The 27,208-nt window shown below is 48.8% G+C and overlaps 1 protein-coding gene and 20 non-coding genes across 21 annotated transcripts; all 21 read left to right on the top strand.

The window, feature by feature from the left end:
* The first annotated feature begins 4,347 nt into the window (after positions 1 to 4,347).
* On the top strand, positions 4,348 to 8,852 carry LOC127537173 (succinate--CoA ligase [ADP-forming] subunit beta, mitochondrial-like). Its single transcript, XM_051959077.1, has 2 exons — positions 4,348 to 4,514; positions 8,503 to 8,852. The coding sequence occupies exons 1-2, from the start codon at positions 4,383 to 4,385 to the stop codon at positions 8,818 to 8,820; spliced, it is 450 nt and encodes a 149-aa protein (XP_051815037.1). The 5' UTR covers positions 4,348 to 4,382; the 3' UTR covers positions 8,821 to 8,852.
* A 5,729-nt stretch (positions 8,853 to 14,581) lies between these two features.
* LOC127537349 (U2 spliceosomal RNA) lies at positions 14,582 to 14,779 on the top strand. Its single transcript, XR_007946941.1, has one exon. It is a non-coding gene; the product is annotated as a U2 spliceosomal RNA (small nuclear RNA).
* A 445-nt stretch (positions 14,780 to 15,224) lies between these two features.
* On the top strand, positions 15,225 to 15,339 carry LOC127537313 (U5 spliceosomal RNA). The gene has a single exon (XR_007946905.1). It is a non-coding gene; the product is annotated as a U5 spliceosomal RNA (small nuclear RNA).
* Positions 15,340 to 15,520: 181 nt separating this feature from the next.
* LOC127537339 (U2 spliceosomal RNA) lies at positions 15,521 to 15,711 on the top strand. Its single transcript, XR_007946931.1, has one exon. It is a non-coding gene; the product is annotated as a U2 spliceosomal RNA (small nuclear RNA).
* A 212-nt stretch (positions 15,712 to 15,923) lies between these two features.
* LOC127537369 (U5 spliceosomal RNA) lies at positions 15,924 to 16,038 on the top strand. Its single transcript, XR_007946960.1, has one exon. It is a non-coding gene; the product is annotated as a U5 spliceosomal RNA (small nuclear RNA).
* Positions 16,039 to 16,219: 181 nt separating this feature from the next.
* LOC127537300 (U2 spliceosomal RNA) lies at positions 16,220 to 16,410 on the top strand. Its single transcript, XR_007946892.1, has one exon. It is a non-coding gene; the product is annotated as a U2 spliceosomal RNA (small nuclear RNA).
* Positions 16,411 to 16,622: 212 nt separating this feature from the next.
* Positions 16,623 to 16,737, top strand: LOC127537363 (U5 spliceosomal RNA). Its single transcript, XR_007946954.1, has one exon. It is a non-coding gene; the product is annotated as a U5 spliceosomal RNA (small nuclear RNA).
* A 181-nt stretch (positions 16,738 to 16,918) lies between these two features.
* Positions 16,919 to 17,109, top strand: LOC127537335 (U2 spliceosomal RNA). The gene has a single exon (XR_007946926.1). It is a non-coding gene; the product is annotated as a U2 spliceosomal RNA (small nuclear RNA).
* Positions 17,110 to 17,555: 446 nt separating this feature from the next.
* On the top strand, positions 17,556 to 17,670 carry LOC127537312 (U5 spliceosomal RNA). The gene has a single exon (XR_007946904.1). It is a non-coding gene; the product is annotated as a U5 spliceosomal RNA (small nuclear RNA).
* Positions 17,671 to 17,851: 181 nt separating this feature from the next.
* Positions 17,852 to 18,042, top strand: LOC127537338 (U2 spliceosomal RNA). Its single transcript, XR_007946930.1, has one exon. It is a non-coding gene; the product is annotated as a U2 spliceosomal RNA (small nuclear RNA).
* A 212-nt stretch (positions 18,043 to 18,254) lies between these two features.
* LOC127537350 (U5 spliceosomal RNA) lies at positions 18,255 to 18,369 on the top strand. The gene has a single exon (XR_007946942.1). It is a non-coding gene; the product is annotated as a U5 spliceosomal RNA (small nuclear RNA).
* A 180-nt stretch (positions 18,370 to 18,549) lies between these two features.
* Positions 18,550 to 18,740, top strand: LOC127537334 (U2 spliceosomal RNA). The gene has a single exon (XR_007946925.1). It is a non-coding gene; the product is annotated as a U2 spliceosomal RNA (small nuclear RNA).
* Positions 18,741 to 18,952: 212 nt separating this feature from the next.
* Positions 18,953 to 19,067, top strand: LOC127537362 (U5 spliceosomal RNA). Its single transcript, XR_007946953.1, has one exon. It is a non-coding gene; the product is annotated as a U5 spliceosomal RNA (small nuclear RNA).
* A 181-nt stretch (positions 19,068 to 19,248) lies between these two features.
* Positions 19,249 to 19,440, top strand: LOC127537325 (U2 spliceosomal RNA). Its single transcript, XR_007946917.1, has one exon. It is a non-coding gene; the product is annotated as a U2 spliceosomal RNA (small nuclear RNA).
* A 212-nt stretch (positions 19,441 to 19,652) lies between these two features.
* LOC127537361 (U5 spliceosomal RNA) lies at positions 19,653 to 19,767 on the top strand. Its single transcript, XR_007946952.1, has one exon. It is a non-coding gene; the product is annotated as a U5 spliceosomal RNA (small nuclear RNA).
* Positions 19,768 to 19,948: 181 nt separating this feature from the next.
* LOC127537324 (U2 spliceosomal RNA) lies at positions 19,949 to 20,140 on the top strand. Its single transcript, XR_007946916.1, has one exon. It is a non-coding gene; the product is annotated as a U2 spliceosomal RNA (small nuclear RNA).
* A 446-nt stretch (positions 20,141 to 20,586) lies between these two features.
* On the top strand, positions 20,587 to 20,701 carry LOC127537360 (U5 spliceosomal RNA). The gene has a single exon (XR_007946951.1). It is a non-coding gene; the product is annotated as a U5 spliceosomal RNA (small nuclear RNA).
* A 181-nt stretch (positions 20,702 to 20,882) lies between these two features.
* On the top strand, positions 20,883 to 21,073 carry LOC127537328 (U2 spliceosomal RNA). The gene has a single exon (XR_007946920.1). It is a non-coding gene; the product is annotated as a U2 spliceosomal RNA (small nuclear RNA).
* Positions 21,074 to 21,517: 444 nt separating this feature from the next.
* Positions 21,518 to 21,632, top strand: LOC127537311 (U5 spliceosomal RNA). Its single transcript, XR_007946903.1, has one exon. It is a non-coding gene; the product is annotated as a U5 spliceosomal RNA (small nuclear RNA).
* A 181-nt stretch (positions 21,633 to 21,813) lies between these two features.
* On the top strand, positions 21,814 to 22,004 carry LOC127537333 (U2 spliceosomal RNA). The gene has a single exon (XR_007946924.1). It is a non-coding gene; the product is annotated as a U2 spliceosomal RNA (small nuclear RNA).
* Positions 22,005 to 22,216: 212 nt separating this feature from the next.
* Positions 22,217 to 22,331, top strand: LOC127537352 (U5 spliceosomal RNA). The gene has a single exon (XR_007946944.1). It is a non-coding gene; the product is annotated as a U5 spliceosomal RNA (small nuclear RNA).
* Positions 22,332 to 27,208: the final 4,877 nt, after the last annotated feature.

Raw genomic sequence — 27,208 nt, 5'->3', positions numbered from 1 at the left:
TAAAACGTGGCAATATATCAATATGTTAAGCTAGTTAACAATCATTCAAATGTGGTTGCCTCTGTTACATTACTGCTAATTAGTTTATTCTTGGAATAAACCCAGTCCTCTTTAATTTCTGGGCAGAAGATGTGCTCACAATTGCTCTCCATGTATTTAAGTCTTTTGGTCCCAAAAGAGGAGAGTCAGGGAGGAGAAAAAAGAATAGGCTATCTATGGCATAAATTTACAACTATTTTTTTACTCCTTCTCTTTGTAATTCTATCTCAGAATTTTGATTTTCAGATTTTTTAATGATTATTTCCATAACAAAGAGCAGAGTCAGGCAGGAGATGGACCAGAGGCGGCAGCCAGCAGTAATGTTGACCATGCAGGGTCTGCAGAGGTGAAAAAATATATATATACGTGGCTGAGAAAAAAATATGTATCTATGGGTTAAAGTGATTTTGAGGTTAAATTCTACTGCAATTTTTACTCTTCCTAATGCTATTTCAGAATTTTTCTTACCACATTTTTTAATGTTTATTGCCATAACAGAAAGAGCAGAGTCAGGGAGGAGATGGATCAGAGGCCAGCAGCAGGGACAAGGATGTAGGGTCTTTACAGGTGAGCAGAGATTATAACTTCCTGAAAATAAGATACTAGAATAAGATAAGTACTGATCATTTCATGTTCAGTGTTTGGCACCTTTGGCTACTCGTCCAGTAGATGTTCAAGGGACATTGTTGTCAACTTAACTAGAGTTTGGCCACTAAAACTTTAGATTTTATAGTTTAAAGTTTTATACTTTATAGTTTAAAGAACTAGCCTAGTTGGTCCCCTGGTATTGCACTGTGGCTGTTAGGGATTATGTGGTTCTTTAACCACTAAGGACGGTGCAATTAAATGTAAGAGAATGATAAATCGCTCTGAAAAATTTGTCCCCCTCACTTCTGAGATGGTGGTTACGCCCATGCCTGTCTTTATTCCAATAAAACATAAATCATCATGGTAACATATCAATTTAAACTGGCTTATTAGAAAACTATACGGGAAAAATACAGGAAAGAAAAAATAAACCAGCAGTCAGTTGGTGACTCCATGCTTCGTACGTAAGTTAGGCTACTGTGACACCACGGCACCGTTTCAAACTTGATCGATTACACTGGTCTGGAGAAGCCACAGATGGAAAAGCAGTAGCACTAGAGATGGCATCATGGCTCCAAAAAGGAAGTTCAGGAGTGGGCTGAATATTTGCTGTTAATCATGTGCATGTGTGTTTTAACCCAATTACAAGCTGTGCATGTAATTTGGTAGTTACCCTGTGCATGTTTTGGGGCCACAAAAAAAATCTTGCTTAGGGCCACCAAAGTCCTAGGGCCGGCCCTGGTCGTAATAAAACACCCTCTGCCTCTGCTGCAGTGACAGGTAAAACTGCCCAGGCCATGTCCGCCTTGTCTCCCCGGTCAGCGTGCGCGTGCACACTGGGGCGCGTGCACGTGGCGGCAGTCATCGCGCGTGCACGTCGTAGTGGTCATTGCGCTTGTACCTCCCACAGACCTCCAAACATGTTAATGTGACCAAGTGCAGCTTCAGATCTAAAATCTGATTTTGAGTTTAACTGGCACTGAACTATAAACCCATTGATCACTAAAATTCACTTGAATAAATCTAGTTTTAAATTAAATAATTTGTGGTAATATTTGAATCATTTTAAGAAAGAAATTCAAATTTTTGGATCAGTTTTGACTGTAACAAAATTCTAAAAGAGCAGATTTTTTGTGCGTAAGAGTCCTCCTGAGTGTTCTTAGAATTTGTTCTTACTTTTAAGAACAGGTCAGTTAAGAACACGTTTGTGAATGCCAAAAATCTTCTTAAAAAGGCTCTAAGAACAGATTTGTTCTTAAGAACGCTTCATGAATGAGGCCCAAGAAGTATAACAATAAACTGAAACCCTTTAAATCAAAATTTAATGTTTAAGGACAATACTCTAAAGAGTGAAATACATGATAAAGACATAGGATTGTTACTTTTAAGTTACACAGCTATAAACTGTGCAACAATTGGATGAACAGCCATGTATAATGTAGGCCAAATGTTACTGATATGGTATAATTCTTAACTCTTAAGTATTCTGTATATTCAAAGTTTAAATTGTATACATTTTGAAGTATTTATGCTGCAGAACCACTATTTTGTTTATAGCTAAACATGCTTAAAATCCCTCTAATCAATAGCTGTCTTCCACTTGAAGGGAAAATAGGCCACCAATTTGGCTATATACACAGTGTTGGGTCTGGTGACTCTCAACTTCCTTTTCACAATATCCCACAGATTCTCTATGGGGTTCAGGTCAGGAGAGTTGGCAGGCCAATTGAGCACAGCAATACCATGGTCAGTAAACCATTTACCAGTGGTTTTGGCACTGTGAGCAGGTGCCAGGTCGTGCTGAAAAATGAAATCTTCATCTCCATAAAGCTTTTCAGCAGATGCAAGCATGAAGTGCTCCAAAATCTCCTGATAGCCAGCTGCATTGACCCTGCCTTGATAAAACACAGTGGATCACCACCAGCAGCTGACATGGCACCCCAGACCATCACTGATTGTGGGTACTTGACACTGGACTTCAGGCATTTTGGCATTTCCTTCTCCCCAGTCTTCCTCCAGACTCTGGCACCTTGATTTCTGAATGACATGCAAAATTTGCTTTCATCCAAAAAAAGTACTTTGGACCACTGAGCAACAGTCCAGTGCTGCTTCTCTGTAGCCCAGGTCAGGCGCTTCTGCCGCTGTTTCTGGTTCAAAAGTGGCTTGACCTGGGGAATGCGGCACCTGTAGCCCATTTCCTGCACACGCCTGTGCCCGGTGGCTCTGGATGTTTCTACTCCAGACTCAGTCCACTGCTTCCGCAGGTCCCCCAAGGTCTGGAATCGGCCCTTCTCCACAATCTTCCTCAGGGTCCGGTCACCTCTTGTAGTTGTGCAGCGTTTTCTGCCACACTTTTTCCTTCCCACAGACTTCCCACTGAGGTGCCTTGATACAGCACTCTGGGAACAGCCTATTCGCTCAGAAATTTCTTTGTGTCTTACCCTCTTGCTTGAGGGTGTCAATGATGGCCTTCTGGACAGCAGTCAGGTCGGCAGTCTTACCAATGATTGCAGTTTTGAGTAATGAACCAGGCTGGGAGTTTTTAAAGGCCTCAGGAATCTTTTGCAGGTGTTTAGAGTTAACTCGTTGATTCAGATGATTAGGTTGATAGCTCGTTTAGAGAACCTTTTCATAATATGCTAATTTTTTGAGATAGGGATTTTTGGTTTTTCTTTACTTTTTGGCCAATATCATCAATATTAAAACAATAAAAGGCTTGAACTACTTCAGTTGTGTGCAATGAATCTAACATATATTAAAGTCTAATGTTTATCAGTACATTACAGAAAATACTGAACTTTATCACAATATGCTAATTTTTTGAGAAGAACCTGTAATTAAAGTGAAAATGGCCAAGGGACGTGTAACCAAATATTAGCATTGCTGTGTGTATATTTTTGACCCAACAGATTTGGTCACTTTTTCTGTTAACACATAATAAAGTCATAAAAAAAAACTGCATGAATGTTTTTGTGACAAAGAAGTACCTGTTCCAATCACTCTATCAGAGAAAAATCAGAGTTGTAGAAATAACTGGAAACTCAAGAGAGCCATGACATTATGTTCTTTTTAAGTGTATGTAAACTTTTGACCACGACTGTAGATGTCAAGCCTAACGATTACATCCGGCCACCCACCAAACCTCTCTCTGAGCTTGGTTTGTCCTCCTTGCTCCGTGCAGCAGTCAGTGTCCACAAAATTGCAGAACTTTCAGTTAATTTAAGAATTAAGTGATGTTGAGGAGTTATCACAATTTTAGGCTTATATTTGGTTCATTTAGTTAATTTAGCTGTACACCACATGTGATTAAGAACCATTGGAAAGTAGAAAATCCAATAATTCTTCCTGTTTTTACAGTTTCTGGCTCAGATAAATGGTGGCTTTTTAAAAAAAAGTTTTATTTATTTACATATAACTTGTCTTTCATGTGTTTTGGGGTTCTGAGGGTTAAATCACAAATAATTTTGAACCACTTTTCAGACAAAACAACTTTTGAACACTTGAGATGAATATTCTTAACAGACAAAACCAATCGATTCATATTTCGCAATGTAAGGTGTAGTCCTTGCAGTATTATGTGAAAGAGAGAAACCCAACAAAGCCAAAAAATAATGCAACTAGTGGGCCCGATTTGTGAGATGATTGTTAAAAAAAGTTCTCTACAGTATGAAGTTTTTCAATTCAGTGCTGCAAAAAACAGAACTTTCCTTCCCTTCGTCTTTAGGCCGGAGGAGGCCCGAGACATTTCATCCCAGATGATCGGTCGAAAGCTGTACACCAAGCAGACCGGGGAGGCGGGTCGTATCTGCAACCAGGTGTTCATCTGTGAGCGCAGGTATCCACGCAGAGAGTACTACTTCGCCATCACCATGGAGAGGTCCTATCAGGTGAGAAGAACAACGACCTGAAACCAGATAATGTGATTCCATCTCACATCTTCTTCTGCTTGACCAGCTGTGATCCTGAATGAAACTTCTCCATCAGACATTATGGATATTTAAAACAATATGTCTAACTTTAGATAGATTCCCAGATAACTTTTATAAAAATTGATCCACTTTCAGTGCATTTTTTTGAGTTTAAGCGACGAGAAGAATAAATGTTTGAAGCGATAGCCATTGATGCGTTGTATACCGTTATTTTTTTTAGGTGAAACAAATGGGTTTAAATTCAGATAAATTTAGAAAAAGCATAAAAGATTTGACACCTTTTTTTAACCCTTATTTTTTTAACCCTTAGATCCACAAATGATTGGACCCTGCACTCTTCCATGCGTGGGTCAAACATAAGAATCAATGCGTTTTTATGCCATTTTTGTTATTTTGGTTCAGATTAATCATTTGTATTATTGTTTGCATTATATTTTTGTCCACACAAGACCAATTTCATGTTTGAAATGTTTATTTTTCCCTTTATAGCAGATTTTGAACATTTTGATCATTGAAAAGGAAGAATATTCCACAGAACAGCAGTAGAAGAATGTCAACACACATTTTGTTGACATTTTTCCACTCTTCCTCCAAGTTTGTGTACTTCATCACCTCCTGTGTGATATTGTCAGTGATAAAGAGCTTGGAGTGTTAATAAAAATATTCTTTAAAAGTATAAAAGGTAACTTGAAAATTTAAATGCACTAATACAAAAAAGCATGTTTTTTTTCAGGAATAGCTGGAATATTAATGAAGATATTGAAAGAAAACGACCTCACCGGGTCATTTTTTATCCCCCGCCAGCCGAAGGCATGAAGGGGGATATTGGCGTGGGCACGTCCGTCCGTACGTCCGTCCGTACGTCCGCATTTCGTTTCTGGAGCATATCTCAGAAACTACTTGAGGGATTTCATTCATATTGCGCCCAGGCCATCTCTATATAGTATAGATGTGCCTTTTGGGGTGTATGACCTTGACCTGATTTTCAAGGTCATAGTGAGGCACTTCAAATATTTTTTGGTTTCCGGATCATAGCTCAGAAACTAGTTGAGGGATTTCATTCATATTGCGCACACTAAGCCTGTTGGTAATGTAGATGTGCCTTTTCGGATGTATGACCTTGACCTGACTGTTTTTTTTTATTGTAGTGAAGATGTATCATTTTCTAGGTGTATCGTCCAGTATATATTATTATTGCTTGCACTCAGAGGTACGATATATAAGGCGGGGGATGTTTTAAGCGGAGCGTGTTTATTTTGACCCAGTTATGCGTCTAAAGGTTAATATCAGTTGTGTTTGGGGGTTGATGTGCTTATATTTTTTTTATAGACTTTTTAAGATGCTCACATTTTTTTCTCCTTTTAACCTATTTTGCGCCAGTCCTTTCCATCACGATAAGGAAGCTACTTTTTGTAGAATACTGTATATATACACACGTGGACAAAATTGTTGGTACCCCTCAGTTAAAGAAGGAAAAACCCACAATTCTCACTGAAATCACTTGAAACTCACAAAAGTAACAATAAATAAAAATTTATTGAAAATTAAATAATCAAAATCAGCCATCACTTTTGAATTGTTGATTAACATAATTATTTAAAAAAACAAACTAATGAAATAGGGCTGGACAAAAATGATGGTACCCATAACTTAATATTTTGTTGCACAACCTTTTGAGGCAATCACTGCAATTAAACGATTTCTGTATTTGTCAATGAGCGTTCTGCAGCTGTCAACAGGTATTTTGGCCCACTCCTCATGAGCAAACAGCTCCAGTTGTCTCAGGTTTGATGGGTGTCTTCTCCAAATGGCATGTTTCAGCTCCTTCCACATATGTTCAATGGGATTCAGATCTGGGCTCATAGAAGGCCACTTTAGAACAGTCCAACGCTTTTCTCTCAGCCATTCTTGGGTGTTTTTGGCTGTGTGTTTTGGATCGTTGTCCTGTTGGAAGACCCATGACCTGCGACTGAGACCAAGCTTTCTGACACGAGGCAGCACATTTCTCTCCAGAATGCCTTGATAGTCTTCAGATTTCATCATACCTTGCACACTTTCAAGACACCCTGTGCCAGATGCAGCAAAGCAGCCCCAAAACATTACTGAGCCTCCTCCATGTTTCACCGTAGGGACAGTGTTCTTTTCTTCGTATGCTTGGTTTTTGAGTCTATGAACATAGAGTTGATGTGCCTTACCAAAAAGCTCCAGTTTGGTCTCATCTGTCCAAAGGACATTCTCCCAGAAGCTTTGTGGCTTGTCAACATGCATTTTTGCAAATTCCAGTCTCGCTTTTTTATGAGTTTTTTTCAGCAGTGGTGTCCTCCTTGGTCGTCTCCCATGAAGTCCACTTTGGCTCAAACAACGACGAATGGTGCGATCTGACACTGATGTACCTTGGCCTTGGAGTTCACCTTTAATTTCTTTGGAGGTTGCTCTGGGCTCTTTGGATACAATTCCAACGATCCGTCTCTTCAATTTGTCATCAATTTTCCTCTTGCGGCCACATCCAAGGAGGTTGGCTACTGTCCCGTGGGTCTTGAACTTCTGAATAATATGAGCCACTGTTGTCACAGGAACTTCAAGCTGTTTAGAGATGGTCTTATAGCCTTTACCTTTAAGATGTTTGTCTATAATTTTTTTTCAGATGTCCTGGGACAATTCTCTCCTTCGCTTTCTGTTGTCCATGTTCAGTGTGGTACACACCTTTTCACCAAACAGCAGGGTGACTACTTGTCTCCCTTTAAATAGGCAGACTGACTGATTATGAGTTTGGAAACACCTGTGATGTCAATTAAATGACACACCTGAGTTAATCATGTCACTCTGGTCAAATAGTTTTCAATCTTTTATAGAGGTACCATCATTTTTGTCCAGGCCTGTTTCATTAGTTTGTTTTTTTAAATAATTATGTTAATCAACAATTCAAAAGTAATGGCTGTTTTTGATTATTTAATTTTCAATAAATTTTTATTTATTGTTACTTTTGTGAGTTTCAAGTGATTTCAGTGAGAATTGTGGGTTTTTCCTTCTTTAACTGAGGGGTACCAACAATTTTGTCCACGTGTGTATATATATATATATAGATAGATAGATAGATAGATAGATAGATATGCATCCATGACCTTTTATACCACCTGATTTACAGGCATCTACTTTCTTTCTGTTGGCTGAGCAGAAGTCTGTGTTAGTTTAAACAGGCTCAATTATTTAACAGAACATGATATGGATGCAGACATTTAGGCTATGTGTGGATAAAACAACTGCACAGTCAAACAGCCACTTAGTATTTAGGCTACTTTACAATGTAAAACATGATCAACATGAAGTACCTCCATGAGATAATGCCGAGGTCTGACCTGTTTGAACAATGTTTTTATATTTCATCTTAAGCTGCTGCCACTTCTCCCCAGGTGTTTAAATGACTTCAGTATGAAGAATTTTGAACTGTTAGTCAGACAAAACAGCATTGAAAGACTTGAGATGGGTTTTCTTTATGGACAAAACCAATGCATTTCTTGAAATAATCTGTAGACTGAGTGCAAATGTAATGTGAAGCCAGCAGTAGAGCTTTTAATGTGTAGTTACATAACTTTCTGTTGTTGATCGGGCTTAGAAACATGCCTGATGAAACATTTTATGGCAGCACGTTTCTCCAGTGTGCTCCAATGCAGGAGAAAGAAAATCAGAGTTTTGTTTTAAAATGTGAAGCTGCAATGATTTAATTAACAGGAGGAGCATTCAGTTAGCTGATTGAACAGGAGATAGTTTGGCTGATTTCATGAGCAGTTCCCAAAATCAGTGACCGGAGCAGCCATAATGTAATTGCTCACCTCCAGTAGACTCAAACTGTAAATCTTGTCTGAATGAGGCTCACAGATTGAGAAATTGAAACAGTGCAGTAACTCTGAGCGTTAAACCCCTCTTAACTCCCACTTGTGTCCCACAGGGCCCAGTGTTGATTGGCAGCTCGCAGGGGGGCGTGAACATTGAAGATGTTGCAGCAGAAAACTCAGACGCCATTGTGAAGGAGCCCATCGACATTGTGGAGGGCATTAAGATGGAGCAGGCTGTCAAGATACGATCAATAGCAGATTTAACAAGTCACAAAACAGACTGGAGATGTTCCCACCATGTGCGGTGGGCTGCAGCAGAAATCGAAGACGAGGAAGAAGAGGCGATGGTGACTGTGTTGTGTGTGTTCCTGCTGCAATCTTTAAATCCCACAGGGCTGGCTTTTATTTTAAGAAGGAAAAGTATTTTCTAAAGACGACGCAGGTCCAGTCTAGAACTAGAACTAGAACAGAGAAAACTCAGAAATGTTTTCTGTGCAGGATGACACAAATATCAGGCCGTGAATCATAAAAAAAATGTTAGTTTTTCACCCCACTGACTGCATATCGACTCCAGAAAGATGTTTCACTGTACTGAATGTATCGTCCACCAACTTTCTCCACGAAATGCTGTTTTTTGAGCAATATTGCATTAGTTTATAGGTCAAATATGTTGCTTGTGCAGATTCTCATTTATCCAGGCCATGGTATTTTTTCTCAGCTGAAAAAAATAATTTTTACTGCATAACCTACATGTGTTGGTGGGCTGCACAGTGACGTAGTGGTTAGCACTTTTGCCTTGCAGCAAGAAGATCCCCGGTTCAAATCCCGGAGTAGGCCTGGGATCTTTCTGCATAGAGTTCTCCCTGTGCATGCGTGGGTTTTCTCCGGGTACTCCGGCTTCTCTCTTCCGGTGGAGAGTGACTCCAACGAGTTTATCCTATTTTTGATAGGCTTTGCCATCTGACAGAGCCATATCTGTTTGTTGAAAGCAAAGGAGCTGTGCTTGACAGATTTTTGGGCGGTGCTGAGTGGAGCTTGTGTGTGAGGTCACCAGGCAGAAGCCAGTAGCGCAGCCCGGTGAAAACAGTGCACCAGCACAAGTGAGAACTGCGCCAGGGGGCTGGGCCCCGGCAGCAAACGGTCATGGGTCATCGCTTCTTGGCCTTTTGGCTAAGATCAAGCATAGTACCGGAGCCTCGCGGCGGCGGCGGCGACTGCGACTGCTGAGTAGTTTCTTCTCACCACGGAGATGGCTGCAGAGGCTGCACCAGAGCAGCAGATCCCCGGGGTCGGGCTGAGATATATCCTGCAGTTCCAGGTGGCTTCAGCTGAAGAAAATGCTTCGTCCCGGATGTGGTTCTGTAGGACCGTCATTATGGAACATCTCCTTTTTAAGGTGGAAGACGTGCTGTGTGTTCAGTGGAACCTGCAGGTCAAGGCTTCTGACGTCACGTGGAGAGGAGAAGAGTTATACCAACGAGCGGCAGAGAGATGCAGGAACACGGCATCAACGCGGCCTCTCACCTTGTATAAGGTTTGGAATTTGGATTGGCCGAATTTTAGGGTTGTCACCGTGCATATGTACAACCCTTTTGTCACTGACCTGCAAATTTCGTCTTTTCTGAGTCAGTACGGGGAGGTGGTGACGGCGGCAAGGTATGTCCACGATCCCTTGGGAGTTTGGACGGGCAGGCAGCAGTTTCAGATGCTGTTGAAGGCTGACCCAGACGGGCCCAACGAACTTAAGCACCCGCCTGCTTTTTTTTAAAACTTGGGTGGGGACAGGGGTTACTTGTACTATGCACGGCAACCTGCATTCTGCCGCCGCTGTCGGCAGTCGGGTCATGCAGAGACATCATGTGCTGGAGACCGTTGCCGCTTCTGTGAGCAGGGAGGACACGAGGCGAAGGACTACAGTGAGCCGAGGGCATGCCATGGTTGCGGCGGCTTGGGACATTTGTACCGGGACTGCCCGACCCATGCGTGGACCTTTGCGGAGGTTGCCAGAGGTGGGAGACCAGGGGGAGCCTCGAAGAGTGCCGGCGCTTCCAGGGAGTGAGAGAGTGCTGCAGGCCGTGGGAATAACGTGGCTGTCCCTGTGGGAGATCACGGGGAAGGCCCATCGACCTTGGACGGCCTCCGGGTGGCTTCTCCGGCGGCTTCCCCTGTCTCAGTCCAGCTTAAGGTGGACCAAGGTGTGCGTGGAGGATCACAGGCCTTTGATGCGGGTCCTCCTGCTGAACAGGGCCTGCACAGCAAGAGGTCAAGGGGTGAAGAGACAGTTAAGACTGATGGGTTGAATGTGGGGGGTTGTGAGGGCAGAGAGCCCAGTCAAGCAGTAAGAGGCGCAGCAGGGGCTGAAGAGGGACGAACGCAAGAGGGGGACAGTGTGGAGGGGGAGGGGGAAGGGTTGAATGATGAACAGTCTGGGGCTGGCGTGGAGGACCCGCTCACGCCAGGATTTGAATTGGAACTAGAACTTACCCCGGACCTTACGATGGTTCCTTCACCTTTGGGGAAGGATGCATATGAGGGACCCAACAGGCCGACATCCTTGCCGAATACTGTGCCCTTTTCCTGGGCCGAGCAGATGGACAGCATGGACCTGTATGATCAATAGGTGGGTTTTTTGCCAGGTTTATTTCTTTTTGATGTCAAATATGTTTTTTTTTTAATGTAATGTCGCCGAATGTGAGGGGTATGAGGGACCCTGTTAAAAGGAGGGTTGTTTTTGATTATGTGGGCTCCCTTCGAGAGTGGGGTAGGGGGCCTGCGGTCTGAAGTGTTGGGGGTGAGCTTGTTGGGGGGTGGGGTTCACTCTACTGGGGTTGGGATTCTGTTTGGATCAAGGGACATGAAAGTGGACAATGTTGTGGTTATTTCTCAGGGGAGGGTTTTGGGAGCTGATGTGTCGTGGGGGTCACTGAAGCTCAGGGTCGTTGTGGTGTATGGGTCACAAACTCCAGTAGAGAGGCAGGAGGTTTTTGGACTGATCGAACCGCACCTCACCACAAACAGGCAGGTCATTGTCGGGGGTGATTTTAATGTTGAGTTAGGGAGTGGGGGGTCGAGCATGGCCGGGGAGCGATACATATCACGTTTTTTTGAGGGACACGGCTTGGTGGATGGGGGCAAGGCAGTCCGGCCGATGGCAGATGGACCCACATGGCACAACTCGCGTGGGGTAGTAAAGCGTCTGGACTACGTGTTTTTTTCGGGGTCTTTAAGTTTGTTGGCAGGCAAGGTGTTCCCTGTCTGCTTCACCCATCACCATGGGCTATTGTTTCAGGTAGGCTTGTCTCTGCCTCTTTTTGGGCCTAGCTATTGGCGCCTTAGCATCAGCGTGTTGGAGGAAGCTACTTTCAGAAGGCAATTCTTGTGGTTTTTAGGGACCTTTTGGGACTCAGACCCATGTGCTCTGGGGTTTCTGCATGGTGGGAAATAGCAAAGGAGCGCATTAAGCGCTTTTGCCTGAAGTACTGCAAGGCTAGGAAGAGGAGGTCAAGAAGACAAGTGTCTCATCTGCAGCAACAGCTTGAGGTGGAATATACCAGGGGTAACTGCGGGGGTGAGGTGGACCTACAAGTCTGCAACACCCTGAAGTCTCAGCTCAGGGAGTTTTATGAGCAAGATGCTCGCGCATATCTGGCGCGGTCGCGGAGAGAGCTGCATGAAAAGTCAGAGGCATGCTCTGCGGCTTTTTTCAGCTCAGTTTGTGCAGAGAGAAACAAGTTCTGACCGCAGTTAGAGATGATCAGGGACGGCTCACTACAGACGCGAGTGAAATGGCAAGTGTCTCTACCGACAACTATCGGGCTTTTTTAAAGGGAGGGAGGTTGACGAAGACAGGGCTGAGGGATTTCTGGGCCTGCTCACTCGGCGGGTGCCACGCGACATAGCCCTGTTTCTTTTGGAGAAAGACAGTCCCCGGTATTGATGGGCTTCCAGTGTAATTTTACATTGTTTTCTGGGATGTGCTAGGGCCGACGGTGTTGGAAGTTTTTAATGAGGTGCTGCATAGTGTTGCAATGGGGAAATCTTTGGCCACTGGGGTTATCTCCCTCTTATACAAGAAAGGGGACCGGGCAGATCTAGGGAACTGGCGTCCACTGACTATGCTGTGTGTGGACTACAAGCTCTTAGCAAAAGTCCTTGCGGACCGACTCGGCACGGCACTACCGCATGTGATCCATGTGGAGTAGACATGTGGGGTGAAGGGGCGCTCGGTGAGGTGGAACCTTCAGCTGGTCCGGGACGCAATTGCTTGGTCAGAGGACCGTAACTTGCCACTAATGGCTGTGGCCCCGATCAGCAAAAGGCGTTTGACAGGGTACACTGGGGTTTTATGTTCAGGGGGTTGGAGAGGATGGGTTTCAGCCAGGTTTTTGTGGGGTGGTTGCGGACTTTGTACGCAAATGTGAGGAGCATGGTGATGGTAAATGGTCATCTGGGTAAGGTATTTGGGGTACACTCTGGAGTGAGGCAGGGGTGCCCGCTCTCTCCTCTGCTGTACGTTTTGTACATAGAACCCCTCGGAGAGGCCATCCGTGCGGATCAGGGGATCAGAGGGTTTTTGGTGCCAGGCAGTGGGGGCACACGGGTGAAGCTGTCCCAGTACGCGGATGATATGACGTTGCTGCTGGACAGTAATGAATATCTGGTCAGGGCTTTGCGGGTCATACAGGACTTTGGGCGGGCAGCATGGGCGAGCCTGAACCTTGCTAAGTCTTCAGTTAAGTTTTTTGAATGGTGGAAGGGGCGGACGGATGTACCGGGGGGCTTAGCACACTGCCGCAGTCCGCTGAAATTTTGGGAGTTCATTTCAAGACAGCCAACAGTGCTGCCTCGAACTGGACTGACCGCCTTGCCAAGGTTCAGAGGAAGCTGTCATTGTGGAGGGGCAGATTCCTGACCTTTGTCGGGAAAGTACTGGTGCTGAAGGTAGATGTGCTACCGTCCCTTTTGTACCTGGCATATGTCTACCCCCTTCCAGTGAGCATGAGGAGGTCGCTGATGCGTATGGTTTTTGGTTTCGTGTGGGGAGGGCGATACGACTACGTATCAAGGGCCTGCATGATGGTTAGGATTGACGGTGGGGGGCGGGACGTCCCACATTTGCCACTGAAGCTGGATTGTATGTTCGTGTCCTTCTTGTGCGCTCAGCTGTCTGGCCCAGTCGTGCACCCATCGGGCTATTTTCTGCAGCTGTTTTTTGCCTACCAGGCAAGACAGCTCATGGCGTGGGACAATTTGGCGCCACGGGTGGAGCAGCAGCCTTGGCATTACCGCCATGCTGCACGGTGGTTGAGAGCTCATCCGGAGGCATCCGTAGGGGCATTGAGAGTCAATCATAGAGCCCTGTACAATGAGGTTAGGGAAAGGGTGTCTGCACCACCGGTGATCGGGGTGGTGTCCAGGACATGGGGGGGGGGGTCTAGCCACGTGGCATTGATAATGGGCTCAAGGACCTGAATTGGTTGTGCTTCCACAGGTGCTTGCCGGTGCGCAAGATAATGCACAGGCACGGGCTAGCGGGATCTCCTGCCTGTGGGCTAGCGGGATCTCCTGCCTGTCCAAGGGAGGGCTGTGGGGACGAGGAGTCGGTCGCACATATTATGTGAGACTATCCCTTTGCGCAGGCGCTCTGGTCTCGGGTGGAGTTGAGGTTTGGGCGGGTGATGTCTTGGCCTGCCATGTCATGGGAGCGCATCGACAGAGGGGTGGGCACGGGAAAAGGAGCGTTCCTTGTCTGGCTGATTGTCAGCCTGGTCAAGAAGAACTTGTGGTGAGCAAAGCAGGAGCTTGTCCAGAAACACAGGACTGTCAGTAGGCAAGGGGTGATGGGGAAGTTGGTGGCGGAGCTTTGGGGGAGGGTAGACAGCAACATATTGAGGTGGGGGAAGCGTGCAGCTCTGGAGAGGTGGAAAGGGGGTTTGGGGTTGGTGGGATGGGGCTTGGTGTGTGACACTGGGGGAGGTTTTGATTATTGCAACCGACTGAAATTTCTTTGGTTTTCTTTTGGTGCCAATAGGATGGTTTGTTGGATGAGTGTTCCGAGCAACAGTGTGTTGTTCCGGTTGGGACAGGTTTTTGTTGACTGTGGTTTTCTTCTGAGCAACTGTTGGCATGTTTTTTTTTATGTGTTTATGTATGTATTGTGTGCTTATGTGATTCAGGAATTGTGTTGTTTGTATAAGTTCTGTGGGATGATTCCTTAAATAAAATAAAAGAAAAAAAATCTGTTCTTATCAGTTAATATCTGATATGTCCTCCATGTGAGGACTACATATTAAACGCATTTTTAGCACTGGGAGCTGAACGAGAGGCTTGCTCCTTTCACTCCACGCATCGACCTGGCATTGCAGTGCCGCCGGGAACGGTGCACCCTTCTCTGGCCTTGTGGAATGAAAAGACACAGACATAAAAGGACAACCACTGCAGCACACACTGTGAGGTCAGAGAATGAACCCAAAGCGGTCAAACAAAGCCAGCAGCGTGAGGTGCTTGTGTGGCGTTTTCATGCTTATCCAAATCAGTTTGAAGAGAGAATGGTTTTAATCTGGCTGCGGACGGCAAAGGCCTTCATTCACACTTTCCGAGGCCCGAGTCCCAACAACCAGGGGAACGGTCAGAACACGGCCGGCCGCAGTAGGATTGGTCATCCGTCCGACTGGCCGCAATACGACTGGACGGAGCCTTTGGCAACACGGGGAGGTGAGGTGCACTGGGCGTGGCCGGCATCTGCTACCCGTGACAAATGCAAGCGAGTCTCACCATGAGTGTGGTGCCTGTGACAACCAGGCTTTTGGGCTGCTTCTTCTGCAGAAAGGCAGACTTACTCTGGTTTCTCTTCATAACGTACAAGTCCTTCGCCTTTTACTAAAGACTTCCGTGGAGAGTGACTCCAGTGAGTGTATTCTATTTTTGGCAGGCTTTGCCGTCTGGCAGAGCCATATCTGTTTGTTGAAAGCAAAGGAGCTGTGCTTGACAGATTTTTGGGCGGTGCTGAGTGGAGCTTGTGTGTGAGGTCACCAGGCAGAAGCCACTAGCGCAGCCCGGTGAAAACAGTGCACCAGCACAAGTGAGAACTGCGCCAGGGGGCTGGGCCCGTTCAGCAAACGGTCATGGGTCATCGCTTCTCGGCCTTTTGGCTAAGATCAAGTGTAGTATCTGTTCTTATCAGTTTAATATCTGATATGTCCTCCATGTGAGGACTACATATTAAACGCAATTTTAGCACTGGGAGTTGAACGAGGGGCTTGCTCCTTTCACTCCACGCATTGACCCGGCATTGCAGTGCCGCCTTGAACGGTGCACCCTTCTCTGGCCTTGTGGAATGACAAGACACAGACATAAAAGGACAACCACTGCAGCACACACTGTGAGGTCAGAGAATGAACCCAAAGCGGTCAAACAAAGCCAGCAGCGTGAGGTGCTTGTGTGGCGTTTTCATGCTTATCCAAATCAGTTTGAAGAGAGAATGGTTTTAATCTGGCTGCGGACGGCAAAGGCCTTCATTCACACTTTCCGGGACTTACTCTGGTTTCTCTTCATAACGTACAAGTCTTTCGCCTTTTACTAAAGACTTCCGTGGAGAGTGACTCCAACGAGTTTATCCTATTTTTGGCAGGCTTTGCCGTCTGGCAGGGCCATATCTGTTTGTTGAAAGCAAAGGAGCTGTGCTTGACAGATTTTTGGGCGGTGCTGAGTGGAGCTTGTGTGTGAGGTCACCAGGCAGAAGCCACGAGCGCAGCCCGGTGAAAACAGTGCACCAGCACAAGTGAGAACTGCGCCAGGGGGCTGGGCCCGTTCAGCAAACGGTCATGGGTCATCGCTTCTCGGCCTTTTGGCTAAGATCAAGTGTAGTATCTGTTCTTATCAGTTTAATATCTGATATGTCCTCCATGTGAGGACTACATATTAAACGCATTTTTAGCACTGGGAGCTGAACGAGGGGCTTGCTCCTTTCACTCCACGCATCGACCCGGCATTGCAGTGCCGCCGGGAACGGTGCACCCTTCTCTGGCCTTGTGGAATGAAAAGACACAGACATAAAAGGACAACCACTGCAGCACACACTGTGAGGTCAGAGAATGAACCCAAAGCGGTCAAACAAAGCCAGCAGCGTGAGGTGCTTGTGTGGCGTTTTCATGCTTATCCAAATCAGTTTGAAGAGAGAATGGTTTTAATCTGGCTGCGGACGGCAAAGGCCTTCATTCACACTTTCCGGGACTTACTCTGGTTTCTCTTCATAACGTACAAGTCTTTCGCCTTTTACTAAAGACTTCCGTGGAGAGTGACTCCAACGAGTTTATCCTATTTTTGGCAGGCTTTGCCGTCTGGCAGAGCCATATCTGTTTGTTGAAAGCAAAGGAGCTGTGCTTGACAGATTTTTGGGCGGTGCTGAGTGGAGCTTGTGTGTGAGGTCACCAGGCAGAAGCCACTAGCGCAGCCCGGTGAAAACAGTGCACCAGCACAAGTGAGAACTGCGCCAGGGGGCTGGGCCCGTTCAGCAAACGGTCATGGGTCATCGCTTCTCGGCCTTTTGGCTAAGATCAAGTGTAGTATCTGTTCTTATCAGTTTAATATCTGATATGTCCTCCATGTGAGGACTACATATTAAACGCAATTTTAGCACTGGGAGTTGAACGAGGGGCTTGCTCCTTTCACTCCACGCATCGACCCGGCATTGCAGTGCCGCCTTGAACGGTGCACCCTTCTCTGGCCTTGTGGAACGACAAGACACAGACATAAAAGGACAACCACTGCAGCACACACTGTGAGGTCAGAGAATGAACCCAAAGCGGTCAAACAAAGCCAGCAGCGTGAGGTGCTTGTGTGGCGTTTTCATGCTTATCCAAATCAGTTTGAAGAGAGAATGGTTTTAATCTGGCTGCGGACGGCAAAGGCCTTCATTCACACTTTCCGAGGCCCGAGTCCCAACAACCAGGGGAACGGTCAGAACACGGCCGGCCGCAGTAGGATTGGTCATCCGTCCGACTGGCCGCAATACGACTGGACGGAGCCTTTGGCAACACGGGGAGGTGAGGTGCACTGGGCGTGGCCCGGCATCTGCTACCCGTGACAAATGCAAGCAAGTCTCACCATGAGTGTGGTGCCTGTGACAACCAGGCTTTTGGGCTGCTTCTTCTGCAGAAAGGCAGACTTACTCTGGTTTCTCTTCATAACGTACAAGTCCTTCGCCTTTTACTAAAGACTTCCGTGGAGAGTGACTCCAGTGAGTGTATTCTATTTTTGGCAGGCTTTGCCGTCTGGCAGAGCCATATCTGTTTGTTGAAAGCAAAGGAGCTGTGCTTGACAGATTTTTGGGCGGTGCTGAGTGGAGCTTGTGTGTGAGGTCACCAGGCAGAAGCCACTAGCGCAGCCCGGTGAAAACAGTGCACCAGCACAAGTGAGAACTGCGCCAGGGGGCTGGGCCCGTTCAGCAAACGGTCATGGGTCATCGCTTCTCGGCCTTTTGGCTAAGATCAAGTGTAGTATCTGTTCTTATCAGTTTAATATCTGATATGTCCTCCATGTGAGGACTACATATTAAACGCAATTTTAGCACTGGGAGTTGAACGAGGGGCTTGCTCCTTTCACTCCACGCATTGACCCGGCATTGCAGTGCCGCCTTGAACGGTGCACCCTTCTCTGGCCTTGTGGAATGACAAGACACAGACATAAAAGGACAACCACTGCAGCACACACTGTGAGGTCAGAGAATGAACCCAAAGCGGTCAAAAAAAGCCAGCAGCGTGAGGTGCTTGTGTGGCGTTTTCATGCTTATCCAAATCAGTTTGAAGAGAGAATGGTTTTAATCTGGCTGCGGACGGCAAAGGCCTTCATTCACACTTTCCGGGACTTACTCTGGTTTCTCTTCATAACGTACAAGTCTTTCGCCTTTTACTAAAGACTTCCGTGGAGAGTGACTCCAACGAGTTTATCCTATTTTTGGCAGGCTTTGCCATCTGGCAGAGCCATATCTGTTGTTGAAAGCAAAGGAGCTGTGCTCGACAGATTTTTGGACGGTGCTGAGTGGAGCTTGTGTGTGAGGTCACCAGGCAGAAGCCACGAGCGCAGCCCGGTGAAAACAGCGCACCAGCACAAGTGAGAACTGCGCCAGGGGGCTGGGCCCGTTCAGCAAACGGTCATGGGTCATCGCTTCTCGGCCTTTTGGTTAAGATCAAGTGTAGTATCTGTTCTTATCAGTTTAATATCTGATATGTCCTCCATGTGAGGACTACATATTAAACGCATTTTTAGCACTGGGAGCTGAACGAGGGGCTTGCTCCTTTCACTCCACGCATCGACCCGGCATTGCAGTGCCGCCGGGAACGGTGCACCCTTCTCTGGCCTTGTGGAATGAAAAGACACAGACATAAAAGGACAACCACTGCAGCACACACTGTGAGGTCAGAGAATGAACCCAAAGCGGTCAAACAAAGCCAGCAGCGTGAGGTGCTTGTGTGGCGTTTTCATGCTTATCCAAATCAGTTTGAAGAGAGAATGGTTTTAATCTGGCTGCGGACGGCAAAGGCCTTCATTCACACTTTCCGGGACTTACTCTGGTTTCTCTTCATAACGTACAAGTCTTTCGCCTTTTACTAAAGACTTCCGTGGAGAGTGACTCCAACGAGTTTATCCTATTTTTGGCAGGCTTTGCCGTCTGGCAGAGCCATATCTGTTTGTTGAAAGCAAAGGAGCTGTGCTTGACAGATTTTTGGGCGGTGCTGAGTGGAGCTTGTGTGTGAGGTCACCAGGCAGAAGCCACTAGCGCAGCCCGGTGAAAACAGTGCACCAGCACAAGTGAGAACTGCGCCAGGGGGCTGGGCCCGTTCAGCAAACGGTCATGGGTCATCGCTTCTCGGCCTTTTGGCTAAGATCAAGTGTAGTATCTGTTCTTATCAGTTTAATATCTGATATGTCCTCCATGTGAGGACTACATATTAAACGCATTTTTTGGCACTGGGAGCTGAACGAGGGGCTTGCTCCTTTCACTCCACGCATCGACCCGGCATTGCAGTGCCGCCGGGAACGGTGCACCCTTCTCTGGCCTTGTGGAATGAAAAGACACAGACATAAAAGGACAACCACTGCAGCACACACTGTGAGGTCAGAGAATGAACCCAAAGCGGTCAAACAAAGCCAGCAGCGTGAGGTGCTTGTGTGGCGTTTTCATGCTTATCCAAATCAGTTTGAAGAGAGAATGGTTTTAATCTGGCTGCGGACGGCAAAGGCCTTCATTCACACTTTCCGGGACTTACTCTGGTTTCTCTTCATAACGTACAAGTCTTTCGCCTTTTACTAAAGACTTCCGTGGAGAGTGACTCCAACGAGTTTATCCTATTTTTGGCAGGCTTTGCCGTCTGGCAGAGCCATATCTGTTTGTTGAAAGCAAAGGAGCTGTGCTTGACAGATTTTTGGGCGGTGCTGAGTGGAGCTTGTGTGTGAGGTCACCAGGCAGAAGCCACTAGCGCAGCCCGGTGAAAACAGTGCACCAGCACAAGTGAGAACTGCGCCAGGGGGCTGGGCCCGTTCAGCAAACGGTCATGGGTCATCGCTTCTCGGCCTTTTGGCTAAGATCAAGTGTAGTATCTGTTCTTATCAGTTTAATATCTGATATGTCCTCCATGTGAGGACTACATATTAAACGCATTTTTTGGCACTGGGAGCTGAACGAGGGGCTTGCTCCTTTCACTCCACGCATCGACCCGGCATTGCAGTGCCGCCGGGAACGGTGCACCCTTCTCTGGCCTTGTGGAATGAAAAGACACAGACATAAAAGGACAACCACTGCAGCACACACTGTGAGGTCAGAGAATGAACCCAAAGCGGTCAAACAAAGCCAGCAGCGTGAGGTGCTTGTGTGGCGTTTTCATGCTTATCCAAATCAGTTTGAAGAGAGAATGGTTTTAATCTGGCTGCGGACGGCAAAGGCCTTCATTCACACTTTCCGAGGCCCGAGTCCCAACAACCAGGGGAACGGTCAGAACACGGCCGGCCGCAGTAGGATTGGTCATCCGTCCGACTGGCCGCAATACGACTGGACGGAGCCTTTGGCAACACGGGGAGGTGAGGTGCACTGGGCGTGGCCCGGCATCTGCTACCCGTGACCAATGCAAGCGAGTCTCACCATGAGTGTGGTGCCTGTGACAACCAGGCTTTTGGGCTGCTTCTTCTGCAGAAAGGCAGACTTACTCTGGTTTCTCTTCATAACGTACAAGTCTTTCGCCTTTTACTAAAGACTTCCGTGGAGAGTGACTCCAACGAGTTTATCCTATTTTTGGCAGGCTTTGCCGTCTGGCAGAGCCATATCTGTTTGTTGAAAGCAAAGGAGCTGTGCTTGACAGATTTTTGGGCGGTGCTGAGTGGAGCTTGTGTGTGAGGTCACCAGGCAGAAGCCACTAGCGCAGCCCGGTGAAAACAGTGCACCAGCACAAGTGAGAACTGCGCCAGGGGGCTGGGCCCGTTCAGCAAACGGTCATGGGTCATCGCTTCTCGGCCTTTTGGCTAAGATCAAGTGTAGTATCTGTTCTTATCAGTTTAATATCTGATATGTCCTCCATGTGAGGACTACATATTAAACGCATTTTTAGCACTGGGAGCTGAACGAGGGGCTTGCTCCTTTCACTCCACGCATCGACCCGGCATTGCAGTGCCGCCGGAAACGGTGCACCCTTCTCTGGCCTTGTGGAATGAAAAGACACAAACATAAAAGGACAACCACTGCAGCACACACTGTGAGGTCAGAGAATGAACCCAAAGCGGTCAAACAAAGCCAGCAGCGTGAGGTGCTTGTGTGGCGTTTTCATGCTTATCCAAATCAGTTTGAAGAGAGAATGGTTTTAATCTGGCTGCGGACGGCAAAGGCCTTTATTCACTTTCCGAGGCCCGAGTCCCAACAACCAGGGGAACGGTCAGAACACGGCCGGCCGCAGTAGGATTGGTCATCCGTCCGACTGGCCGCAATACGACTGGACGGAGCCTTTGGCAACACGGGGAGGTGAGGTGCACTGGGCGTGGCCCGGCATCTGCTACCCGTGACCAATGCAAGCGAGTCTCACCATGAGTGTGGTGCCTGTGACAACCAGGCTTTTGGGCTGCTTCTTCTGCAGAAAGGCAGACTTACTCTGGTTTCTCTTCATAACGTACAAGTCCTTCGCCTTTTACTAAAGACTTCCGTGGAGAGTGACTCCAGTGAGTGTATTCTATTTTTGGCAGGCTTTGCCGTCTGGCAGAGCCATATCTGTTTGTTGAAAGCAAAGGAGCTGTGCTTGACAAATTTTTGGGCGGTGCTGAGTGGAGCTTGTGTGTGAGGTCACCAGGCAGAAGCCACTAGCGCAGCCCGGTGAAAACAGTGCACCAGCACAAGTGAGAACTGTGCCAGGGGGCTGGGCCCGTTCAGCAAACGGTCATGGGTCATCGCTTCTCGGCCTTTTGGCTAAGATCAAGTGTAGTATCTGTTCTTATCAGTTTAATATCTGATACGTCCTCCATGTGAGGACTACATATTAAACGCATTTTTAGCACTGGGAGCTGAACGAGGGGCTTGCTCCTTTCACTCCACGCATCGACCCGGCATTGCAGTGCCGCCGGAAACGGTGCACCCTTCTCTGGCCTTGTGGAATGAAAAGACACAGACATAAAAGGACAACCACTGCAGCACACACTGTGAGGTCAGAGAATGAACCCAAAGCGGTCAAACAAAGCCAGCAGCGTGAGGTGCTTGTGTGGCGTTTTCATGCTTATCCAAATCAGTTTGAAGAGAGAATGGTTTTAATCTGGCTGCGGACGGCAAAGGCCTTCATTCACACTTTCCGGGACTTACTCTGGTTTCTCTTCATAACGTACAAGTCTTTCGCCTTTTACTAAAGACTTCCGTGGAGAGTGACTCTAACGAGTTTATCCTATTTTTGGCAGGCTTTGCCGTCTGGCAGAGCCATATCTGTTTGTTGAAAGCAAAGGAGCTGTGCTTGACAGATTTTTGGGCGGTGCTGAGTGGAGCTTGTGTGTGAGGTCACCAGGCAGAAGCCACTAGCGCAGCCCGGTGAAAACAGTGCACCAGCACAAGTGAGAACTGCGCCAGGGGGCTGGGCCCGTTCAGCAAACGGTCATGGGTCATCGCTTCTCGGCCTTTTGGCTAAGATCAAGTGTTTTGTCGGAGTCTTACACCAGCTGCTGAGGCGTTTTCTACACACCGTGAGGATGGCCGCAGGGGCCACACCGGAGCAGCAGATCCCTAGGGTCGGGCTGAGGTATACCCTTCGTTTCCAAGTGGCGTCGTTTGGTGAGGATGCTTCGTCCCGAGCATGGTTCTGCAGGAATGTCATCATGGATCATCTCCATCTGAAGGTGGACGAGGTGTTTTGCCTTCAGTGGAATCAGCAGGACAAGGCATTTGATGTCACACTGAGAGGAGAGGAGGTTTACCACCGAGCAGCGGAGCGATGCAGGAGCACGTCGTCGGCACGGCCTCTCACCTTGTACAAAGTCTGGAACTTGGACCGGCCGAATTTTAGGGTGATCACTGTACATATGTACAACCCCTTTGTCACTGACCTTCAGGTTTCATCGTTTCTGAGTCAGTACGGAGAGGTGGTGACGGCGGCACGGTATATTAAGGACCCTTTGGGATTTTGGACGGGAAGGCGGCAGTTTCAAGTGCTGTTGAAGGCTGACCTGGACGGGCCCAACGGACTCAAGCACCCGCCTGCTTTTTTTAGCCTGGGCGGGGACAGGGGTTATTTGTATTATGCACGGCAACCTGCTTTCTGCCGCCGCTGTCGGCAGTCGGGCCATGCGGAAACATCATGCGCCGGGGACCGTTGCCGTTTCTGTGGGCAAGGAGGGCACGAGGCGAAGGACTGCAGTGCACCGAAGGCGTGTCATGGTTGCGGAGGCTTGGGGCATCTGTACCGGGACTGCCCGACCCGTGCGAGGACCTTCGCTGAGGTTGCCAGAGGTGGGGGACCGGAGGGCGCCTCGAAGCTTGCCGGCGTTTCCAGGGAGGGAGGGAGTGCTGCAGGCTATGGGGATAATGTGGCTGTCCCTGTGGGAGATCACGGGGGAAGCCCACCGACCTCGGAGGGCCTCCGGGTGGTTTCCCCGGTGGCTACCCCTGCCCCAGTCCGCCCTGAGGTGAAACAAGGAGTGCGCAGAGGGTCACAGGCCTTTGATGCGGGGTCTCCTGCTGAACAGGGCCTGCAGAGCAAGAAATCACGGGGTGAGGAGACGGGTGAGACTGGTGGGTTGTCTGTGGAGGGTTGTGAGGGCGGAGGTCCCGATCGTGCATTGACCGATGCAGCAGGGGCTGAGGCGGGTCGATCGCAAGTGGGGGACAGTGTGGAGGGGGAGGGGGAAGGGTCGGCCGAGGGACAGTCTGGGCCTGGCGTGGGGGACCCGCTCACGCCGGGTTTTGAATTGGAACTGGAACTTACCCCGGACCTGCCGATGGTTCCTTCACCTTTAGGCAACGATGCATATGAGGGGCCCAACAGGCCGTCATCTTCACCGAATACTGTGCCCTTTTCCTGGGCCGAGCAGATGGACAGCTTAGACCTGTATGATGAGTAGGAGGGGCACTTTTTTGCGTGGATTTTTTCTTTTTCATGTTCAATACGGTTTCTTTTAATGTACTGTCGCTGAATGTGAGGGGCATGAGGGACCCTGTTAAACGGAGGGTCGTTTTTGATTATGTGGGCTCCCTACGTGCTGATTTTTGTTTTTTGCAGGAAGTCCACTTACGGGATGTCCGGGATAAGGGTGTTTTTACGCAAGAGTGGGGTAGGGGGCCTGCGGTCTGGAGTGTTGGGGGGGTTCACTCTACTGGGGTTGGGATTCTGTTTGGAACTAGGGACATGACAGTGGACAATGTTGTGGTCATTTCTCAGGGGAGGGTTTTGGGGGCCGATGTGTCGTGGGGGTCAGTGAAGCTCAGGGTCATTGTGGTGTACGGGCCACAGACTCCTGTTGAGAGGCAGGAGGTTTTTGGACTGATTGGACCGCACCTCGCGACAAACAGACAGGTCATTGTTGGGGGTGATTTTAATGTTGAGTTGGGGAGTGGGGGATCGAGCATGGCTGGGGGGCGGCACATATCACGATTGTTTGAGGGATATGGTTTGGTGGATGGGGGCAAGGCAGTTCAGCCAACGGTGGTCGGGCCCACATGGTATAATTCATGTGGGGTAGCTAAGCGTCTGGACTATGTGTTTTTTTCGAGGTCTCTCAGTTTGTTGGCAGGCAAGGTGATCCCCGTCTGTTTCACTGATCACCATGGGCTCCTGTTCCGGGTAGGCTCGTCTCTGCCTCCTTTTGGGCCAGGTTACTGGCGCCTTAACGTCAGTGTATTGGAGGAGGCTACTTTTAGAGGCCAATTCTTGCAGTTTTTTAGGGGTCTTTTGGGTCTCAGACCTATGTGCTCTGGGGTTTCTGACTGGTGGGAATCAGCAAAGGAGCGCATTAGGCACTTTTGTTTGACGTACTGTAAGGCCAGGAAGGGGAGGGCGAGGAAGCGAGTGTCTCTTTTGCAGCGACGCCTCGAGGTGGAATATGCCAGGGGTAACAGCGGGGGTGGGGTGGACCTGCGGGTCTGTGACACCCTGAAGTCTCGGCTCAGGGTTTTTTATGAGCGAGATGCTCGCGCATACCTGGTGCAGTCGCGGAGACGGCTGCATGAACAGTCAGAGGCGTGCTCTGCGGCTTTTTTCAGCTCGATTCGTGCAGATAGAGAGAGACAGGTTCTGACCGCAGTCAGGGATGCCCAGGGACGGCTCACTGCTGACGTGTGTGACATGGTGGGTGTTTCTACCGACTACTATCGGGATTTTTTGGGGGGAGGGCGGTTGACGAGGACGGGGCTGAGGGGTTTCTGGGCCTGCATACTCGGCGGGTGCCACCCGACATAGCACGTGCTATGGAGGCCCCGCTCTCGCTCACTGAACTCGGGGCTGTGCTCCGTCGGATGAGGAGAAAGGTCGTCCCCGGTATTGATGGGCTTCCGGTGGAATTTTACATGGTTTTCTGGGAGGTGCTAGGGCCGACAGTGTTGGAGGTTTTTAATGAGGTGCTGCATAGTGGTGTGATGGGGGAATCTTTGGCCACTGGGGTTGTCTCCCTCTTATACAAGAAGGGGGACCGGGCGGATCTGGGGAACTGGCGTCCACTGACTATGCTGTGTGTGGACTACAAGCTTTTGGCGAAAGTCCTTGCGGACAGACTTGGCACGGCGCTACCGCACGTGATCCATGTGGACCAGACGTGTGGGGTGAAGGGGCGCTCGGTGAGGTGGAACCTTCAGCTGGTCCGAGACGCAATTGCTTGGTCTGAGGACCGTCACTTGCCACTAATGGCTGTGGCCCTCGATCAGCAAAAGGCGTTTGACAGGGTTCACCGGGGCTTTTTGTTCAGGGGGTTGGAAAGGATGGGTTTCGGCCGCGTTTTTGTGGGGTGGTTGCGGACTTTGTACGCAAATGTGAGGAGCATGGTGACGGTGAATGGTCACCTGGGGAGGGTTTTTGGGGTGCACTCTGGGGTGCGGCAGGGGTGCCCGCTCTCTCCTTTGCTGTACGTTTTGTATATTGAACCTCTTGGAGAGGCCATCCGCGTGGATCAGGGGATCAGAGGGTTTTTGGTGCCAGGCAGTGGGGGCACACGGGTGAAGCTGTCCCAGTACGCGGACGACATGACGTTGTTGCTGGACAGTGATGGATGTCTGGTCAGGGCTTTGCGGGTCATACAGGATTTTGGGCGGGCTGCAGGGGCGAGCCTGAACCTTGCAAAGTCCTCGGTTAAGTTTTTTGGACGGTGGAAGGGGCGGACGGACGTACCGGGGGGCTTGGCGCACTGCCGTGGCCCGCTGAAGGTCTTGGGAGTTCATTTCGAGACAGCCAACAGTGCTGCCTCGAACTGGACTGACCGCCTTGCCAAGGTTCAGAGGAAGCTGTCATTGTGGAGGGGCAGATTCCTGACTTTTTTCGGGAAAGTGCTGGTGCTGAAGGTAGATGTGCTACCGTCCCTTTTGTACCTGGCGTATGTCTACCCCCTTCCAGTGTGCATGAGGAGGTCGCTGATGCGTATGGTCTTTGGTTTCATGTGGGGAGGGCGATACGAATACGTATCAAGGGCCCGCATGATGGTTGGGATAGACGGAGGGGGGAGGGATGTCCCACATTTGCCACTGAAGCTGGACTGTATGTTCGTGTCCTTCTTGTGCGCTCAGCTGTCTGGCCCAGTATTGCACCCTTCGGGCTACTTTCTGCCGCTGTTTTTTTGCCTACCAGGCAAGACAGCTCATGGTGTGGGACAACCTGGCACCACGGGTGGAGCAGCAGCCTTGGCATTACCGCCATGCTGCACGGTGGCTGAGGGCCCATCCGGAGGCGTCCGTAGGGGCAGTGAGGGTCGATCATAGGGCCCTGTACAACGAGGTCAGGGAAAGGGTGTCTGCACCACCGGTGATCGGGGTGCCGTCCAGCACTTGGAGAGAGATACAGCCGCGTGGCCTTGATAATGGGCTCAGGGACCTGAATTGGTTGTGCCTCCACAGGTGCTTGCCAGTGCGCAAGGTGATGCACAGGCACGGGCTGGCGGGATCTCCTGCCTGTCCAAGGGAGGGCTGTGGGGAGGAGGAGTCGGTTGCACATGTTATGTGGGACTGTCCCTTTGCGCAGGCGCTCTGGTCTTGGGTGGAGTTGAGGTTTGGGCGGGCAATGTCTTGGCCTGCCTTGTCATGGGAGCGCGTCGACAGAGGAGTGGGCACAGGAAGGGGGGTGTTCCTTGTCTTGCTGATTGTCAGCCTGGTCAAAAAGTACTTGT

The sequence above is a fragment of the Acanthochromis polyacanthus genome, chromosome 14 (assembly GCF_021347895.1).
Source record: "Acanthochromis polyacanthus isolate Apoly-LR-REF ecotype Palm Island chromosome 14, KAUST_Apoly_ChrSc, whole genome shotgun sequence".
Lineage (NCBI taxonomy): Eukaryota > Metazoa > Chordata > Actinopteri > Pomacentridae > Acanthochromis > Acanthochromis polyacanthus.
This window is presented reverse-complemented; position numbering and strand designations above follow the sequence as displayed.